At 35.9% G+C, this 21,880-nt stretch overlaps 1 protein-coding gene across 3 annotated transcripts in view; it reads right to left on the reverse strand.

Moving 5' to 3' along the window:
* Positions 1-314: 314 nt before the first annotated feature.
* Positions 315-21,880, reverse strand: part of LOC104686889 (guanine nucleotide-binding protein G(i) subunit alpha-1) — a 33,156-nt gene continuing 11,590 nt past the window's right edge. Inside the window, exons 2-9 of one of the 3 annotated variants that reach the window (XM_039570773.1) lie at positions 14,236-14,278; positions 14,017-14,158; positions 9,435-9,592; positions 7,809-7,937; positions 4,676-4,805; positions 3,316-3,469; positions 2,235-2,438; positions 315-2,122 (exon numbers count right to left, since the gene is read on the reverse strand). In XM_039570773.1, coding sequence (XP_039426707.1) covers positions 2,248-2,438; positions 3,316-3,469; positions 4,676-4,805; positions 7,809-7,937; positions 9,435-9,592; positions 14,017-14,158; positions 14,236-14,278 — 947 coding nt within the window. In that variant the 3' untranslated portion in view covers positions 315-2,122; positions 2,235-2,247. Of the gene's footprint in view, positions 2,439-3,315; positions 3,470-4,675; positions 4,806-7,808; positions 7,938-9,434; positions 9,593-14,016; positions 14,159-14,235; positions 14,279-21,880 lie in introns of all 3 variants that reach the window. The other 2 variants (XM_039570772.1, XM_039570770.1) reach the window with 2 other exon arrangements.

Consider the following 21,880-nt stretch of genomic DNA (forward strand, 5'->3'; position numbering starts at 1 on the left):
CTGCTGGCTACCCATCAGGTCAGAAAAAACAAGATTATCTGTGGACTAGCAAGCAAAATCAATTCACAGTTTTGTTCTGTGTTAAGATACGAATAAACCACTAGTTAAGAAATTCCAAAAATTCTCCAACTGAAGGTCCTGGGAAAAATGGTGAAGGAAAAATATTAATTAATTAATAATTAATGCTTCTAGCACAAAGTTTTTACATTTACTCTTAACTTCCTATCTTCTCACTTTTACTACCTATTTACCTCCACAGAATGGATGCAAAAAGATTTCCATCAGCACATTTAATGAAAAACATTTCTTTCAAGCAAGGCACAAAATTTCAATTTATTTAATTTGATTAATCCCAATTTTTTGTTTTACATTAAGTACAAAAAAACAGCTTGAACGTAGGTGTAAATACAATTCCACAAAGTAGTTCAGTGAGATTTAAAATCATATCCAGAACTGTAAAGCACAATTAAAAGCAGCCCAGGATATACAGATTGCTTACCATAACTGCTGAAAGAGCTCATGATGTATCAACATATTTAACGACCTCCAGCAATAAGTTATCTCCTTTCTAATCTTTCATTTAAAATGCATTTACCAATTCTGTACCTAACAAACAAAGCACTGAAGAATGAGAAGTGCAGGTAAGTTTTACTCAAGCAGAGGCCTAACTTAAACACATACACAATCAAAAATTAAACAACAGAACAATGACCTCAATATTTTGAGCATGTCTAAGAACATAAATGCTAAGATAATACAGAAAAGTAGCCACAGGCTCCAAGACTTATTTACTTCTCAAAGAACATATGGTGTACTGTAGCTGCCTGAAATATTTTAACAATTATAGAAAATTGTATCTCCGGGTTTGGTACGTTTGTGTTTTCTAGATGACAACATACATTTAAGACAACCATCAGCTTATTTACAGTTAGAAGCTTATTCCTTTTAAAATCTGTATTAAAAAAATCAGTTTTGGCACTATCCCTAAGGCAATGGATGATATGTACCTAAGATAGCAAATCACATAATGAAAGCATAACCAGAAGAAAAACATCTTTAACTTAAACTGTGAGGCTATAATTAAAGAGAAAATTAAAGAATCAGGACTTCTAAGTCACTAAAACGCCCTATCCAAAATACTGAAGATTCTTGCTATATGCAACAGGAAATTGCTTCAATTTCTGAAGTCCCTGTGCCTTGTTTTGTGGGAGAACCCAATATTTCTATGGTTATTAAGTTGTCCATCTAGTTTTATTACCAGAAAATAGCAAAAGTTAAAGGAGAACATGAACTTATGTTTTAAGTAAGCAGAAAAAACATTACTCTGAAGTCTAGCCTTTGCTAACTGTCTATTTAAAAAACCCCAAAGGTAACTTTTCCATTCACTCCACTGAGTAAAGACCACAGCATCAAATTTTTTTATTGATATGAATAGTTTTAACAACTTCCTTTTTGCACTTCCATCAGCTTCAGTGATAACTGACCCTTAAACATTTATTTCCCAGTGCTGCCACATTTCCACTGCAAAGACAGTAAGCCTAGATTTCATAAACTGTGGATTTCATTTAAATTTTAAAATAATCTTTGCATTTATCCTAAATTTATAAAAAGATTATTTTTCAAAACTTAAGGCAAAAAACAAGTTTATTGGTTATGTTTCTTTAAGTCTGAGAAGGTCTATGAGGCTGTTTAAATATCAAAAAAGCTAATGCCATATACAGTATTACCAACAAAAACAAAGAATAAGGCAGCATGCACCCTTAAGATGAAAAGAAAATTTAATTTTACAAGATGTTTAAATAATCCAAAGGCAAAAAGTGTCTGTCTCCTCTAAGAGTATCTTCATAAAACAAGGAAATTTTAGAGGAATGTTTTAGAGGACATCAAGTTACTAAAATATTCCGTTCAACGTTTATACAAATACATTACTACAATTGTAAGATTACATACAATCAACTGACATCTCAGTGTTAACTAATTACTTAAATTTACAAGACAAACATAAATAAAGCTGTTAAAACAGGCAAGTACAGTACTGATCTATCATTCAGCACAATGCATTTTGTACTTCTTTCACCTTGAAAAGAATCAGATTAGAATTGTGCGAAGTCAATCTCCAAACCTAAAAATAAAATAAAAGAGAATTAAGTATATCTATGCAGGTTTTACACAGCATGGGTATATTCCAAATGTTTAAGTCCTGTTTTCAGGCATGTAATTTACCATTTAACAACCTTTTGTCTGTTCTCAGAAGAGGCCACAGTCTTTAAGGTTATTTTTAATAATGACATCAGTTACAGCATCAAAAACAAACTGCACATTTTTTGTGTCTGTGGCACATGTGAAGTGAGTGTAGATTTCCTTTGTGTCTTTTCTCTTGTTCAGATCTTCAAACTGACACTGAATGTAAGCAGCTGCTTCTTCATAAGTGTTTGACCCTAGAAAAAGAAAATTGCTCAGTAAGCAGGTTTCCAACAGAGGAAGAACAAGATGCACACTATCTGTGAAGGAACTGGTTCTTTGGAAACAGTTTACCTAAACCTGAAGAAGAGTAATTCCACAGCCATTGCTTTAAGATAGCACTAAAAAAACCTTTTGGATGCATTTGTAAGAATAAAAACTTAGCAACCAATTCAGTTCCAGGTGCAGGAATAGTCTTTCCATTTACTTCAGTGCCAGAGGAACAAGTCATTAATGACCCATCACTTTGCTAGATAAGGATATTTTGTTTTCTTCATTCAAGTTATGTGCTTTCAAATTTTATGTTTTTAAAAGTTTTGGGGTTTTCCCACACTCAAAAGACACTTGGCATACACATTTTTCCTAAGCTTTTTACCTCCAACATGCTATTTTCTCTACAATGCAGTAGCCTGAAGTTACAGTGAAAATTACACATAAAAATGCTGACCTGTTACATGAATTCATTCTCCTTCGCTATGTATATCCTGAATAAGCCACATGTCAAAATGTATGTACACTCCCTGTTCAAAAAATTCTCATGTATCTCAGGAATTCCTACTTATATCAAAGTACAAAAGCAAGAGAACATCAGAAATAAAAATGGGCTAAATAAACGAGCCTCAATAGTTGCAGCAGTAACATATAAATGCTATCAGTGGACCAGCATTATTTCATCTGGATAAAAAGACTTAAGCACTATTTTATTTGTGATCCATAAAAAGAACTCCCCATCTTAAACCTTAGGTCATATAAATATTTTAGATGCCTAGAGTTATACAGCTCCTCATGATCTGTGCATCAAAAATTATGTATTTAACAAAAAACCCCCTTGACATCTGCACACCCCTCCAATACCTGCATACTCAGGGTAGCAAATAGTGAGAGGACTTCTTTTGATTTTTTCTTCAAAAAGATCTTTCTTGTTCAGGAACAGAATAATAGAAGTGTCTGTGAACCATTTATTGTTGCAGATACTGTCAAACAATTTCATGCTCTCATGCATCCGATTCTGTAATTGAAAAAAAACCCAGTCACTTTGTATTTTATCAGACTTCAGTAGTAAAATCAGGATACATATTTTTGATTAGTTACAAATGAACCAGTTACAAATCTTAGTTTTTAGCAAACAAAATCACATTTTCCTGCAGGGAAATAGAGAGGCCAAGACTACCACAAAGATCACTTCCACCAGCAGGGTTTAAGCAAGTACTTTTTCTCATTTCCAGGTTTAAGTTTTTAATATTACAGAAATTTTTAGTGTTTTTTGACATTTTGCAGTACAGATATTCTACAAGAATTGCTGAGTTACCTGAATTTGTCTTAACACTGATTAGATCTTCTGGAAATTGAAAATAAATTCTGCACCTAGCTGATATTCCAGAATAAGGAAAAAAGTTCTACAAAACTAGAGAATCAAGTAAGCAGGTATTTTAACTCTTACCATAATATTTAACTCTGTAGAAAAATTATCCAACATGTAAGTACTTTGGCCAAGTTCCAGTCATTTAAGTAGCAGGATACTAGCTATGACCTTCTTTGACTACATTTGACTTGAAAGGTTTTCTTATTTCTCTGTCCTCCCCAAATTATATTTTATAGAATGTTGCAGGAAGAGCACAAGAGTCTGTTAATGATTCACACATAAGACGTAAGCATCACTTCAGACGACTCAAGACAGTAAAATGCCCCCTGGGCACAGTGACACAGAATGAGTAAACTCTTGAAAGAGGAGAAAGGAGCCAAGGGTGTTGGAAAGGAAAAGGAAGAGAAATATTTCTGAAACTATGACAAGAGACTGGAGAAACACAGTTAGAAAGAAACAAAAACTGAAGACTGAGGAAGGAAAGGAAAACAAAATGTAGTAAAGCAGATACAGGTAAGTAAAAAACTTTCTTTCCATGTACTTCTAGCATCCATAAAGAGACTAAAATGTGTATTACTGACAATGAATCCTCATTAATTTATGGCTCCTATAAAACATGAGAAGTGTAGCTAGAAGAATATTTGTCTTTTAATATTCCTTCTGAGAATATGAGGAAATACTCTGGAACCCAAAAGCATGACTTGCATCACCATTTCACTCATTTCACTGAGAAAGCACAAACCCCATACATCTTATAAAGCAGTAATACTTCAAAAGACCCATTTATAGCTCTCCTTCCAAGCTTAGCTTCTATCCAACAACTATTCCCTTCTTCAACATTAGGGTACTTGCCATTTCCTCGTCTTCAGCCAAGACCAAGTCATAATCACTTAGTGCCACACAAAAAATAATTGCTGTAACACCCTCAAAACAATGAATCCACTTCTTCCGCTCTGATCTCTGGCCTCCAACATCAAACATTCTGCAAAACAGAAGTACAAAGTAGGGAATGAACTTTGGAATTTCTAGCGTTCTGAACATTAACCAGTAAAATCTGGAATTATCAGCTGTGTAAGTCTGAGAACAACATCTTAAAAAGAAAGCAAAAATCCCTGTATCCCTGTATTAATTACTATTTTTCTCAGTATAAACCTCAATTTTAATAAAGCCTTGAAAGTCTTCTTATACATTTTAGAGAAGAAGAGAATGTATGATGTGAAAGATAAACAAAATTAATTATTTACAATATTATATTTCATTAACAAAGTTAATTATAACCTGTATAAAATAAAGAGTTAGCTTTACTAAAAAGTCTAAAATGATAAAAGATACTGATCAACAACATGGACTCTCAATCCTGGTGAGTTTTAGCTCCTCTCTTTTCTAAATCAAATTACAACTTAAATCTAGTCTTCAACTGGCCATGTTTAAATAGGCTATTTTTTTAAGAGATTATCTTAGAAGACAAAATAAGCATTAACATAGTAAAAATAACCATCATTTTCTCTCTAATAAATGCATTTTCTGGAAATGCAATTAGGTCTCACATATGACACACTTACTGAAGCTGACTTGTACTTTTTACTATCCCCCTTTCCTGTTTTCCTTGAGCTGTAACCTTTCAAGGGCAGCACAGGTAAAAAATCCCACCGATTTAATGTTAGTGCACTACACAAACCCTGTAAATTGCACTTGAAGGGATTCAATTACAGTTGGTATTTTTAGGTATCTTAGTGTTCCAAGTTGGTAGATATTAATTTGAAAAACAAACACAGTAAAAGTAAGTAGAGAAGGAAACAAATTAGAAAAAAAAGAAAGAGCCTTTGCTTACTCATGGAAAACTGTCAGAAACACTGTAACCTCTGACAAGGTCTTCTACTTGGGTGAACAACTGCCAAGTGACAATGCTCACTGTCCTTTTAATATTCTACACTGAGATAATGCCATGTTAAAAACACTTGAAAGATTATTTCTGATGAAAAAAAGGAAAGATATTCCTGCTCCTTACCTTCAGAAATATATTTGAAGGGAAGTCTTTGGATATCACCCTATACAAATGTAAGCCAGCCACCTACTACTCCTACTTAGTTCTCAAACTATCAGCAATGGCTGTACCCATAGAAGATACTTTATACTTGTATACCTTAATAATGAATCCCTTAAATTTTAGTAATTACTCCTGTCAATTTTAATGCTATGCTTTATAACTTTATACTGAGACCTGAATTTCCATAAGAATTAACACTTGTACAAAAAAAGTATTATTTGAACACAAAAGTAGTAAATAATCAGACTCAACTTTTGGACTAGTCTAAAGAAACAGGATGAAGATGACTTGGTATTTGCATTTTGGTTTGAACCAATAATCAAAGCTATGCTAAGCGCTTTATAGAGAAGACTGAATTGAGGCTCAATCTGAAAGAATCTAAACACACACAGCAGAACAGGAAAGAAAAGATCATGAAAAAAAATGATCCTGTGCAGCTAGTCATACTTCTGTACCCTTGTCTTGGTATAATCGAGCCTTTCATGCCTTTGCTTCATCTTAAAAGCTCTTTTCAAGGTTATGTAAGAGTGTACTTCAAGCCCTCCCAATAACTCATTAAGCCTATTGCCTAAGGCACAGGTACAGGTGTTTGAATGTACAACATTACAGCTAAATAATTCCACAGGCCTGGCTCAGAGACACATTTTACAGAAGTGTAACCATATGGTCCTTGTAACAGTCCCAATAATCTGTACAGACCGGACCCATCTATAATAGGGAACAAGAAACATTAGAAAGTGAGAAGATAGAGAGGTCCTGAGAATACTGAAGTCCTCTCTTGAGACTTGGCTAAGGATTACTCTCCTTATGTTTGCAAGAGATTCATTACCATTTATCAGCTATTCTTTTGTGGATTAATACAATTTTGTTTTCTTAAATCCTAAAACAAGGAAACAAAACATATTTCCACAGTACTGATGGTCCTGAAGTATCCATATTTCAGTATTTGCTGTGCATTTCCATGAGAAAAAGTATTTTCCATGAAGATACTAAGCAAATTTGTAATACAGACATGCTGACAACAATTTCTGCATATTTAATGTGTGTTTTACTGAGTTTTCTTCACATTCTTCCTCATCAGTAGGAAGCAGTGTACTATACTATGATGGCTAACACTATCTTGTGTTTTCACCTTGAATGCTGCACATGAGTCAGGGCAAATGTTTTACAAGAGCACGTTGTGAGAGGACAAGGGGGAATGACTTCAAAGAGAAAGAGCATAGGTTTAGATTAGGTATTAGGAAGAAATCCTTTACTGTGAGGGTGGTGAGGCACTGGAACAGGCTGCCCAGGGAAGTTATGGATGTCCCACCCCTGGTAGTGTTCAGGGCCAGGTTGGATGGGACCTTGAGCAAACTGGTCTAGTGGAAGGCATTCCTGTCCACTGTAGAGGGGTTAGAACTAGATGTTCTTTAACGTCCCTTCCAACCCAAACCGTTCTATGATTCTATGTCTTTAGACATAAAATGCTCAGAATATTAACATCACTTTATAAATCCCACACCACAGAAAACATAAGTTTTTCATCTCTAAACTACTACCTTAAAGTACAGCACATATTTGAATTCAGCTCTTCAGGAAAATGGATTTACTCTTTCATACAACACCAGCAAACTCTTATAAGCCTCCAGTTCTCCAATGGAATTTAAAACAAGAATCCAATAGAACAGCTATTTAACATGGCAAAAAATGCAATATTTTGTTTTGAGATTTAATTTATATCAAAAGTATCCTTAGAAAACATTTTCAATAAAACCAAAACATTTATCAGAGTTCCAACAACTCTCACATGCCTTTTTTTTTTCCCCATAAAAAATGGGGGCAGGGGAAATAAACTTGTGATTAGACAAATTTGTTAAATTACACCATTGAGTGCCCTATTCTATAATTTTACAGGAACTTTGATGGATAGATAACCATGCAGCATGATTTACATACTTAAAATGAAGATCTTTGAAAGTAAAGTGAGTTTCCACTATTCCTGTAGTTTTCACTCTAGTCCTGAGAACGTCCTGTTGAGTTGGAATGTAGCTGGTTTGTGCTATCCTGTCCAAGTCATTCAAGTAACTAAAGGTAAAAATAAACACTGCTTTCAGTTATTCATAAAACAGCAACAAAATAATTACAAAAAAATTACAGAAGTTCTAGGTCCATTCATACATTGTGCTTGAATTTTATAAATTAGTTTTCTCTGAGACACAAAAGACACAGTATTCCAAATTTCCAAGTTTTTTCAAAATAAGCTTTAGACACACAAAGAAATTTCATCCTAGATGAAAGAAAACTTAGGCAATTTATTCCACTGCAAAGAATTTTTCCTTTGCAATTCCAAAATGCAAACATGGTTCCATATACATCAGTGTTATTTGCACTAATTAGAACATCTTCATCTTTGTAACCTACTGAACTGCAGATTACATTGAACCATAAACAAAGCCCAAAACCACTCTATTTGCTAACAGATATGAAAAGAATAACTCAGTGTTTCGCCCAGAATTAATGTGTCTAAAAAAATGCCTAATACATAACAATTAAGTTTCTATCGAGAATTTCTAATTGCACATCTCTTTTACAATTAGCATGCTTTCATTGCCAAAATTCTTGCAACGTAGGCCAAGTCCAGTGTTTCCAAAAACCATACAGCTTACTCATACTTTTCCCATAGTAAACAGGGAACGCATTGTGTTCTATTTTCTGCGTAACAAGAAGTTAACAATTTTACAGATACGTTTATATGGCTAGAAGAACAGTTTTCTTATGAAACTTGAGTTAGAGGTTTCTAAAACAACAAAACAAAACACAGGAGGTTACCACAGGAGACTCTGTGAATCTCCAAATGAAGTGCTCCATATGGAAGAAAGTTTACACAAGTGAGAAAAAACTTCAAGCACTACAAAATACTTCAGAATCATAAAGCTTTAAAAAACTGCACTATAAGGCAGTATCACTGCTATTGCCATGCTTTGTCATCTTATATTTCCCTCAGTAGACTCTCTTCCTTTACTGACTTACCATTACTTGCTACCACACCATCTTACTTTTGCACTCCTAGTTCCTTAATATTTTGTTTTCTTACTGAAGTGCCCTAGCATAAAAGATACATTCTAATTGTTTCTTGGCTCAAGACATTTACAGTAGAGACCATTAATTAAAAATAAAAACGTAGCAATGTTGAAATAGGACTATTACGAACATGAAAGAGTATCCTTAGTAATACAGATCATGTCATCACATTTTTTGGACACGTTCAGATACTGAAAAGGTACTTAAGTCATGATTTTGTAAGAGAAATGCTATTAAAGCACCTTAGAGCAATTTTTGTCTTCTATAAGGGAGTGAAACACCTGGTCAGAGCATGACAAGTTCCTAATTACACTACACCTCTTCCTTTCCAACCTCAAAGCTTTGCTGCAGCATTTTGACCCAAGTATACACTATCTTTGTTCAGATACTTCTGTGGTTTCCATCTACATAGGAGCAGAATTTGTCAAAAGATGACACCTCATACTGCTTTAGCTACTAGTTAGAAGGCAAAGGGAATCTTGTCTGTCAGACTGTACTTACTAGGCAGCAGAGTCATTGAGCTGGTATTCTCGAGATCTGTTGAAACAGGCTTGAACCCCGCTGTCTTTCCACAGTCTCTTGATAACTCCAGCAAGCTCTGAAGTCATAAATCCTTCTTCTGCTGCTCCAGCCAACACAAAGAGCTGACGAGCATCATCCTTCAGGGTGTAAACACAAGGTGAAGAGAGAAATATTGAGAACCACAACAGAAGTATTATCACCTAAGAACTATATTCAGCAAATGCATTACTGAACTTGGTAAATGTGAATGTAACCAAACAAAAAAATGTGAATGAAAACAATTAATTTTAGTATTCTGCATTGGATATTAATTCCCACATTTTTCAACAACAAAGACTACAAAATCAAATTTCTCATTAGCTGATAAAGCTTCTCCTCGTCTGTTTATAACTTGAGCTAAGTTTTTGTAAACAGGAGTAGTAACATATTTTGTGTTCAAACCTAAAGTTAACCATATTTGCTCATAAAATACCACATACTGGATAAAATGGTTACAATACAGACTAGACCCTTCAGAAGTGCAGATGTATATTGAATAACTTAAGAAAACACATTAATTACTTAATTTTAATTAATTACACAACTTCAAAAGTGAGAAATAATCCCTTCTTCCCAAATCATGTATCAGGAATTAGAAAAACACTTCTAAAAACCTTTCCAGATAAATCAGCTACAAATATCCATTGCCTTAATTATTCTACAGAGACCAGGCTTTCCTGGTAATGGAGTATCAAGCAAACATCAAGATTTTTAACAGCCAATGCTGGATTTTAAAACTATATATAATAACTGGCTTTGACAGTGAGGCTAATGGAGTACAAGATGTAAATCCACCATTCCCCTTTTAATAGCATTTGACCAGTTGACCAGTGACATGCAATTTTGACTGAGCAAAGAAACTTAGTATTTTATTTTTTAAAGTACTTCTATTACATTTAGACCTGTAAGGCACTGGAGGAAAGACAGCAGATGGGTACAGGGAAGGTCCACATTAGTACTCTCCTGTGGGTAGCTGCTTGACCTTGGTTATTGGCAGAACATGATCCAATGCCAAGGTACGTCAGCCAGAAAAATCATCTTGGAACTACTACCCACAGCATGTACAGTTTGTCCAGTAATTAAAAGAAAGAGAACAATGCATCTGGAAAGGAGGAAGGAGAAAAGAGAGACTTAGACACAACAGCTGGGAACTGGAAGTATTTCAAGAAAGAGGAGGATTTAAAAAGGCAACATATAAGGTTATTACAGTAAGTGAAGACACAGATGCAAATCTGTAGAAAAATCTGTCACTTTGCTGTTCAAACACTAAGCTGTGGAAAAAAAAAAACATTTTCAGGATAAGCACAGAAAGCAGTGATTGTTCTAAAGATACTGTCCACTGTAGACCTAAATAATCAAAGATTGTGTGACCTAACAGGGGAATTGTTTACAGATGGATTGGGTGATACTAAATTTCAGAGGTTGAAAATGAAAGGCTTGCAGTCCAGTCAAACCAACACAAACTTGAAGAGATTTAAACACATATATATACATTTGTAGGTACACATATGAAGAACAGGTATCTGATGTATAATTGAAAGTGTCTTTTGAAAGCTAGAGTAGGTAGAAATCTAAAAGAACATTCGTCAAACAAAAATACTATACATAGACCGGACAAATTGTGGACAAATAATCTAAATTTAATGGATTGCTCTAATAATTACATACAAAACCCAGAGCTGTAAAGATCAAAGGGCTGGAAAGTCAGATCTCAGGGACTTTAACTTGAACACTATGCCTGCATAAAAAAAAACCTGAATGACAATTCTGGTCTTGAATATTGCTCGTGGATGCAAATGCAACTACAACTCAAATGCAGCAAATCTTTAAGAAGAGACAATATATTAAGACAGATGATGAAAACAGGTTAGAAACTGACAGTTTTGTCACAAAAGATGATGGCATTTCATACCTAAGATGGTCTGACTTTTATGTATCTCTATATGCTCTCAAACAGGGGGGCAGGGAAAGAGAAGGTAGAACAAGAGAACTGATTTCAGCTTTTTAAAAGGCCAAACATTAAAATAAAAAATGGTCTCTGTTACCCCATTCTCCTTTTGCTAAAGATGGCATACCAAAGACACCACAAGTGAGGCAGTATGCAATGATCAAGTCCTATTTTCATTATCAATCAATGCTAGATACTTTCCTTCAGTTACACTGAAATGGGGCAGCTTCCTCTACAGGCGTCACTCTTTTTAATCCGATTGCATACATGAAGTAATGTAAAAAAACTAATTTAACTATCTCTCTAACTAGTACTAGTCTGACGTTCAGAAAGTGGTCTATAGTCCTTTGAAGCACATTTACTAAATGCCTCTCAAAACACAGTTTCTACTTAAACTGTCCTGAAGCACAGAGGAACATACACCATACTTACAACTGACCATTACTGAAGCTGCTGGTGTTATCTGTGCTCCCTTGATTCAATAACTTGAAAAAAGAGAACATTCAACTCACTGCTCTACCATTAGTCTTATGACAGAAATAAAAGTATATGGTTTTAAAAGAAACCTTACCCCATTTAGAGTAAAACCCTCAGAAAATAACCTCAGAAATTTAAGGAAAATAATCTGAATATGACAGTTTACACCAGCAGATACAATTTTGAGCTTCTTTTTCCCACCAAAAGGCAATAACATTAAAACAAAATAGAATAAAATTGAAAATAATTGACGTATAAACATACTAGTACTAACAACCAGTGCTAATGTTCCATAGCAATGTTGCTCTGGAAAAAAAAATAATTTGGACCTCCAAGATGTGACTAAGTACAAAGGGATGGACAACAATTTTAAGATCATTCCCGACAGACGTTTGCCTCATCATTTTTATAGCTCTCTGAAGTTGAGAAACTCAGATGACTTAAAACTGACATAATATATAAGATAGCCCTCAAAATCATCTTGTTAGTCATTTTATCTGCTAGCACCTAAATTTACTCCTCCTCCATTTTCTCTTACTATGCATTTAGTAACATAAGTCTACCATCTGCCTCTTTCCAACATTAACTGCCAGACTCCAGAGAGGACTGCACAAACACTGAACTAACAAGCAGTGAAATACTGTCAGTGCTCTGGAAGGGCAGACTACAGCAAACATGAGAGCAAACGTAGAGATGAATAACCAATGAAATTGAAGCTTTTACTAGTTATGCTTACAGCTGAAGAGACATCAGGTAGAACTAACATATGTACATAAAATAATGGCTGTAATTGGCTGTCAGTCAGATTTCGACTTCAGATACAACTTTATGATTCACTATACATAATCTTACAAATGTCTTCCTTATGGCAACCATACATACTGCATTTCACAAGGTTATTGAATGAATACTCTCTAACATTTACTAATTGCTTTTCAAGCAACTAATAAAATCTTGAATACAAGACTGTCAAGAATGAAGAATCCACATACTGTTTCTTATTTTTAAAGACCCTCCTCTCCTCCCAAACTGTAATTCCACCTTAAAGTGATAGAAAGAATTTATGACAAAATATGCCTCTTATTTCAATACCCGAAGAGCAAAACCCTTCCTCCATCTCTCCTGAGAGACAGCCACAATGTGGCAAGTTCCAGCTTCAAAACTGGTACTGGCAAGCATTCCACATTGTGACACTGACTTCTAAGGGGAGGAGATAAAAGCATACAACCTGAATCAAGTTTAACTGCTATTCAGACTAAGAAGTTTGGGCATCAATTTCAGCACTGCAGCACAGACTGTATAGACTCTTGTAACAAGACAACAAGTAAAACCATGTAAACTGAGCATTTTACGGAGATAGACCGAGCATCTCCCTGCCTGACCACACATGGACATAACCAGGGTCACCACAGGTAAGAGCATAGGGTTAGGACTGGAGATACCAATAGGTGGAATGGCAAATAAACTCATCAGAGCTTTGCATGTGGGACATTAGATGAAATAAGATGGAAAAGGCGCAGAAAAGCTTAGGAAAAGGTCTCATTTCTTGGGAAAAATCCCAAAATTGGTATAATGAAAAAAATGGAATCCCAGCAGTAGGTCCATGCCCATGTCTCTTTGAGCAAAATAGAAGTCCTCAACACTGGAAATCAGTATGAAACAGGATCGAGCTCAGATGCTGGCAATGTTTCAGGCACTGCTGTGTCTATGACCTAATAGAGAAGTGCAGACAGTACAGTGCAGAAGTAGCTAGATGCCTCCCTATTTAAGCTATTTTTTTTAAAAGTATTTTTTAAGGAATGTGAAGATGTCTAACTTAAATGACCTACCTAATAACCCACAAGTCTATACAAATAGAGACATGACTGTGGACTCCGTAAGACCCAGATGTTTAGTTCTCCAAATTTAGACAGGATTTGGAAAATACTATCTAAACCAAATAGTTGCTGTGAATCAACCCAGGGCTGATTTCTCCACAGGTCACCTTGCCATGTAAAGACCAAAAGCATTTAGTTTTCACTGTATCTTACAAAGATTTCTGAAGGAAATAGTATGGATATGTCAGCTGTATATCTGTGTATGTCCTTCAATACTCACAGCCCTGATTGGATCACCAAAATCTATCTTCAACCTCCCCATTGCTCTAATGATAGCAATAATGGACTGAATGGTGTTACTGTAGACAACAGCTTTGTACTGTTTACATTCTTCTTCTGAATAACCAGCTTCATGGATAATCCTATGGAAGAAAAAAAAAATAAATTCTCTAATCAAATTAAAAAATATTTCTCTATCACAGTATTTTGCCACACTTACTTCATTTGCTTGACAATTGTGCTTTTCCCCGATTCACCAGCTCCTGAAAAATAAATGCATGAAAATTCAACATTAGACTTTTACTATTCTTTGAAAATACATTTTGATTCTACACTTCATGTATCTAACCAATATAAGTACCTTCAATAGGTAAAAGAACACATTACAAACTGATTTTTAATATAGAAATGCATCTTCAGCAGAAAATTTCAAAATCAAGCCATTTTAAGAACAAATCTCAGTTCTAAAAAGTCTCCTTTTACCAGAAGTGAGCATAATCTTCACACAGTCTGCTCGTGTTTCTAATGCGAACAGATGATAAATTGCTCAACTTCAAAGGGATCTGAAGCTTAATTCTTCCAACTGCCTTTTTAATCAAAACCTAACCAAAATCCATTCTTCACACTGTATTAATGGTCTCCCATGTTGCAAATGAACGCCTTAAACTCTTCAAGGCTTTAGTCCTTGTAACCCTCTTTTGACCCTTGCACGAATAAACCAAGTCAGCTTACTTTTTGTTAAAACAGATGGCATGAGGTTTGCCAGTCAACCCGCTATAATTTTTAGTGTTTAACAAAAACAAAACAAAACAAAAGCTATGTCAGAAAAACAGTATCTCTGTCAACAGATAGGGAAAAAGATGCAGTTTTTGCTACCTCAACAATCTATCTTTAGTCTGCTTCTTTCTGTAAAAATACATGGAACTCTTAGAGCTGCAGTCTAATCCCTTTAGATAGCACGCTCCCAGTTTGCCTGCGACTTGTGCTGAATTCTCCCTCTCAAAGATGCCCTTTCTCAGTACAGCTCTGCACAAGTGAGCATAATCTTCATACAGTCTACAGGTATTTCTAATGCAAAGAGATCACCCATTGTCCAATTCCAATATAACCAAAGAAAACTCTGACCACAAAATAGCACTGATAAAGGCTGTACTTATTCATCGCCAAAAAAGGGCAAGAACCTGAAGCATGACAGTCAACCTCATCTTGGACAAAGTAAGGTTACTGAGAATTGCCAACATGCACTTAGTAAGTTTTCATGAGGAAACAGGTGGGTTTGGGGGTGAAGGACACTAAAAGATGTAATTTACTTTGAATCTAAAAAGGCTTCTGATGCCACCTCCCACAGCATCTCTTGTACCAAGCTAGGTAAGTACCAACTTTGGGGTGTCTGAAAATCTGCCCAGACAGCCACACTTAAAGGCTTGTGTCAGTGGCTCAAAAATCTAACTGAAATGCATTTAGACAGTCTCCAGGAGACGATTCTGGGCTAATACAGTTTAGCATCTTCACCAATGACCTGAAAGCGAAGGCAAAAGGCATTAACATCAGTTTGCAGCTGGTATCAGCCCAGAAGGCCAGGAAGTAGTTACAGTGTTAGAGAACAGAGGTGCTATTCAAAAGTCCTCAACATGCTAGAGGACTGAGCTGAGGAATCTCATGACAGTGAACAGAGACAATTGTGAAGTCCTGCAAGTGGCACAGAATAACACATCCAACACTTCAGATTTGGGACTAATGGGTTAGGAAAATTGTGAGGTTCAACAAACTCAAGAGTCAGCAGTGGGGCCTTGTGGTGATGAAGGTCAACCACATTCCAGGCTGCTGCACTGTGTCTGTCTGGAACAGTTAACTCTCTTCACAGCAGCCCTTATGGTGCTGTACTTTAGATTTGTAGCTAAACCAGTGTTGCTAACACTCATTAGTAAGAGAAACCGATAGTTCTCTTGTTGCTGAAAAATGCATGAGCAGCATCAAGGCATTTTCTCTTTTCCACCACGTCCCCACCCCTAGTGAGCAGGCTGGGTGTGGACAAGATGTTGAGAAGGGACGCTGCCAGGACAGCCGAAGTCAACCAAAGGGATATTCCATACACCACGATGCCATGCTCAGCAGTAAAAACTCAGGGAAGGGAGAAGGAGGGGTAGTCATTTGTTGTTACAGTGTTTGTCTAAACCTTTTTTTGTTACAACCTTTGGAAGTGTGGTTATGGTTAAGGGTCTGGGGCACAACTCATATAAGGAGCAGCTGACAAAGCCAGGGTTTTTTAACCTGGAGAAAAGGAGGTTCAGGGGAGACCTCAACACTCTCTACAACTACCACAAAGGAGGTTGTAGCCAAGTGTGGTCAATGTCGTCTCCCAGGTAATAAGCAACAGAACAATAGTAAATGGCCTCAGGATGCACCAGGAGAGGTTAAGACTGGCTATTAGGAAAAATGTCTTCATCAAAAGGGTTGTCAAGTATTGAAACAGGCTGCCCAGGGAAGTGGTGGAGTCACCATCCCTGGAGGTATTTAAAAACTCTAGATCTGGTACCTGGGGACATGGTTTAGTGGTGGACTTGGCAGTGCTGGGTTATTGGTTGGGCACAATAACATTATAAGCTTTTTCCAAACTAAACAATTCTTTGATTCTTTTCACACAACCATTATGCATGCCAAGGCCCTGCTTTCCATGAGGTGGCCAAACACCTGCCTCCCAGTGAGAAGGAAGGAATTAATTCTCCTTTTTGCTTTGCTAGTGTGTGCAAGCTGTGGCTTTCCCTATTAAAACATCATTATCTTGTCCATGAGTCTTCTTGCCTTCCTTCTACTCTTTCCTTATCCCAAGGGAGAGGAGAGTGATCACACAGCTGTGTGGGTGTTTGGGTTTACCCTGGCCAACAGCTTCCACTGCTGCAGTGGCAAACGTGCAGACAAGTCAAAGGACGCTGCTCTTCCCCAGCAGGCACCATTCATTAAGCTGTATCCGAGCACTGTATACAATCCTCCCCCTTGGTGCCCAGTAAATGAGATACTGATAAACTAGATAAAAAACAGTTAAAGGTCACTTAGTTGTTTAGATGACACATTACATTCAAGCAAAACCTACAAGGAACTGGGCATTTTAATCCTACAAATATTGGGATGATGGGAGAAGATGATCTGTAAGCTTCTGTTCTTTCCATAACATAAGACAGCTTAAAGCAGAAGTAAACTTGTCAGACGTACACAACAAAGAGACGTAGGCAATCAAGAACCTCTAGCACAGGCAATTTCACAGAGATATATGGGAAGGGCATGCAGGGAACCTATTCCATGGAAGAGGCTGTACTGCACAGAGAGGAGGCAGAAACTCAGCCTTGGAGATCTTCAAGATTCAACTGGACAAGCCTCTGAGCAATCTTACCTATTTTAATGTTAGCCTGGCTTTTAGCCAAGGGCTAAACTAGATGACCTCTAAGAGGTTTCTTCCAACTTAAAGTATTGAATTTCTGTATAACAGACTATCTCTATACTTGAATACTGTACAGTGATGCTTTTAGGATATTCCTCTTAAGAAATAAATATGTACATTCAGGACAAGCTTAGCCCAATTTAAGACTGCATCTTAAAAGCTGTCCCACATCCTTTCCAGCACTGCTACTTATGTGGCTACACTTCCCTTCCTCCAGCACCATAGAATGAGTGCTGGCACCAAGAGGAGCCATTGAGCTTGGAGTTAAGCTAGCTAAGGAATAGAGTAGGCCTGTCAGCATCAATCTAGATTGCCATCTTTCGCTCATGTCCAAGCAAAAGAGTCTTTTATAAATCTGCAAGTTTCTTTATAGAGCAGCAATAGTTCTGAGATTCTGAGCTGCCATGGAAGTACACTAATATAAACAGAAATCAGAGACACCAGCACTAAAGTAATTTGTTATTTAGACATCTGAAGCATTTATAAATCAAGTTAAGAATCTCAAAATAGCTAATTATGCACTTAATCACAAATAGGTGACAAAAGTTAAAAGATTAGCTTTACTAATGCAATTACTATAATTTGCTTTGGATTAGTATTTTTATTCAAATAATTTAAAGATGGTATATCCCCTGCATTCAACAGCAATTCTGGAGATATTAAGAAATATACTCAGCATTTAATTTACATAACCTCATAAAATGTTCTGTTAAAAATTTATCAAATTTGACTAACCAAAAATGTCAGTGTCAGGGCTAGTTACAGTACAAAAATTTAATTATGTCATATACTTTCTACTTCATTTTTTGAGTCAGATATTCATGTTTCTCTATGGTGTTAGAATTCACATGTACCAAATACCTACAATTATCATAAAAGCATTCTCAGTAACATAACCACAACCACCCATAATACATATAAAGAATAATTAAGTCATTTATTACAGAGTACCTAACATCAACAGTGAGTTCCTGGAAGGTGCATTCCCCTATGTTATTTAATGGAAAACAGAAATGGTTGTGTTTGGTTTGGGTTTTTCCTTTAACTGCACACTGAAATGACTGTAGCATTCCTAATAATCTTTGCAAAGTAGATGGGAAAATTTCATCTTACTCATTGTCCCATACTGAAAGGAAATTCATTATTTTTGCAATCCTGAATGCAGAACTCTGCCAGGTTTTCTGACAGATACACTTTATAAAATTCCCTCCTTTATCTCAGCATAAATAAGTTGCCCATATAGCAATATGAGAACTAACTCTGGTTTAGAAGGTTTTAGACAGGAGCAAGCAATATTAAATATTACATGTGACAGCTGCATATAAAATATCAGAGCTAGCTATACTGTCACAACCAAACACTACCTAAATTTAGACAGACTTGATTGTATATTCCTCAATCATCTAGTAAAGGATGCTATTTATTGCTTGCTATGTATTTATGGGAGCAAAGCACATCCAACCTAAATAGCAAAATTTCACATTTTCCCCATAGATTCTACTATAATCTGAAGGGTCTTCTGCCTCAAAGTGTAATACTTAGGCTCCACCTTCACATGTCAGTATGTCACAGCAAATACTGTGCTATCCAAAGCAGTCATTTACCTGGATCCAGCATGAATTCTGACAACACTCCAGGAATTCAGAGCCAGCACACAAACCCAGGCCTGTGACTAACCCTACCGTACCATCCACAGCATGGTGAATCTGACGCTCGGCTAAATAAGAACTAAGCTGCATTATGATTTTTCTCTTAAAGCCAGCTTTCAACTTCGGAAATAGAAAAAAATCAAAGCATCTTCATGCTCAAAAAACCCAACCAAAAAACCATTTAACAGATCAGTCTCACTGAATCTTCCTCCTGAAGGAACCAAGTAAGGTCAGCAGAGCTCAAATAAATTTAAGAAACAGCTAAACCAATATTTGATTCTCCAAGCTGTGATTTGGTCAATCACAGGAGAAAAAATTTAAAAAAATTTAAAAGATTGGGTTGGACCCAATCTTAAGGTTCTTTTCCAACCTAAATGATTTTATCACCCTATGACTCATTACTATGAAATTGTAGCAAATACCATCTTAGATTGAATATTTTTTCCAAATGGAGCAAATCTGTGTTACAAATGAATTGAAGCATTTAATAATTCGATTAAAATTAACAGGTAAGCAAAAATGTTACTTTAAACTACTTAGAGTGTCTCACGATTTATTATCCCACACACTGCCTACATAGCAAGCATTCCAGAACTACAAATTTCTGGAACAAATGTTTTATGCACCCAAGTACTGAAACCGCTGCTTGGAAGGGCTGAAACCTTCATAGTAAGATTTCTAAGTTACGACACATTTGCTAGTTGGTTACTAAAGAAACAAATCAAATACCAAAGTAAAAAGCAAGGAAAACTTCAAGTTCACAGTATCCCTCTTTGGAGGAAACCAACTGTCAAATACAACTATTTCTAATAGAATAAATATACTCCTTGTAATATTAACACAGAAAAAAAAAATACAGACTAAATTAAAGTAACTTAAGCATTATATAAAAACTAAAGAGAAAAAATTGGGCTGGCTTTGAAATAACACCAAGTAAGTCAGACAAAGGAACAGAATCCACAAAAAAGTAGAACAGCCTTTTATGTTGCCAGAAGAGAGTTCAAGTATGGACAAGAGCAATTAATTTAAAACTTTCAACGGGTGTTTGCCAGCTTTTCAGCATGTGGAACAGGACACTTACACCATATTAATTTAAGCATAGAGACACATGTGAAATTTAAAATAAAACATATTGATTTGTAAATTTTTGGATTCAGGAACTGTAAAGTTCTCTCCCCCCAACCTTCTTATCAATTCTATCAGACACTTGTATTTCACAGCAGAAGGCACAAGCTGTATGGTGCCACAGCTGCCACTAGTCACAGTACAAGCTAAATACCCAGTGATTTCTACTCTTTCTGCTATGGGGTCAGTAATCTCCTACAAAAACACATGGCTTTGTAGCTTGGAAGTATAATCTCTTAAATTTATCACTTCATGACACATTACCAGACATGAGATTTAAATTAGAATGCAAGCTGCTAATCAGTGTTACTATATCCAAAATACAACAATGCTAGTACAAGAAACCCACAGTGGAAACTTTGCTACAACACACTCTGGACAGGTTGAACACCAAATGAAACATTCTCTGAAAGCCACACTCTATCTGTCTGAATTTTCCTATTTTGTCCACTCCCCCTCTTTGAAGTTTATCTACCACCATCCTGTATTCTTCTAATTCTGGGGCAGTTGCTGACCCTGGTAGGTTTACAACCTTTTTCCCGCTCCTGTTTTCATACGGTCAACCAAAGGTGGATAGAACCCCTTAATTCTAATGTGGCATTAGTCTTGGAATGTCCACAGCTACTGGAATTTGAATGTGCCAGGAAACTTTCAACGAATTAAGAATCTGTATGATTAGTATCTGGCAGAAAATATTTCAGTAACTTAGCCATGTAGTAACAGAGCATGAATCCCAGATTACATCCCTGGTTCAAAGCAGAGAAGTGACAGATTCTAAAATTATGGCACTGACTCAGATAAAAGATCTGAGATAATTCTCAAGGTTTCAGTAGCTGCATGCTTAGTCCTACAGAAGCAGCATCATTTACACCCATATGCCACCGCCACTTTTGTAAATCCCTTAACAAAACAAGAATTAATTACAACTAATTATTTCTTTCCTAGGTCTCCAGTACCGCTCTTAGTAGATGTTTGAAATCAACACTATACGATAAAATAGTCAATATATTATACGTAAAACATCATTTAAGAAAACTGTTACTATAAAATGTTACCTCAAGTATTAACTCGTGGTAGCTTCCTGTATGTTTATTAAGGTCTAGATGTCTAATAGACTGCTCTGAGTTTCTTAAATACCTAGGCTGCTACTAGAGCAAACGCAGAAGCAAGTAATAAAGACTGTTAATTAGTTTAGTATTGAAACAAGGAGAAAGTATGGGTTTACATTCAGTATAACTTCTGGAACCCAATGAATTCTAAAAATCAATCTTACAGTGAAACAAGGAGGGCACAGACTCCATTTTGCAAACCTTAAGGTACCTTCTATTCACATCTTTATCTTTAGAAGTATGAATTGAGTTTTGAGCTACTTTTAATTTTCAACCAGTGCTTCATATCTTTTTATGACAAAAGTTTTATGAAATGTTCTTTTTGCTAGAATTCAATCATGTGAAAAGCAGACACCTTAGCAGAAATTATGTGCGATTTTATGTACCACACAAAATTAAATGCATGCAGCTTTTGAATACAAATTCTATCTAGCTTTTCAATAACATTTCTATATTCCTCAGCTGTTTCAAGTTACTAGCTACATAGTAGGAACCCTTTTACCATTATGTGTATCACTTACACCATAACTGTATTGGGGACTCATT

Source organism: Corvus cornix, chromosome 1A, assembly GCF_000738735.6.
Source record: "Corvus cornix cornix isolate S_Up_H32 chromosome 1A, ASM73873v5, whole genome shotgun sequence".
Classification (NCBI taxonomy): domain Eukaryota; kingdom Metazoa; phylum Chordata; class Aves; order Passeriformes; family Corvidae; genus Corvus; species Corvus cornix.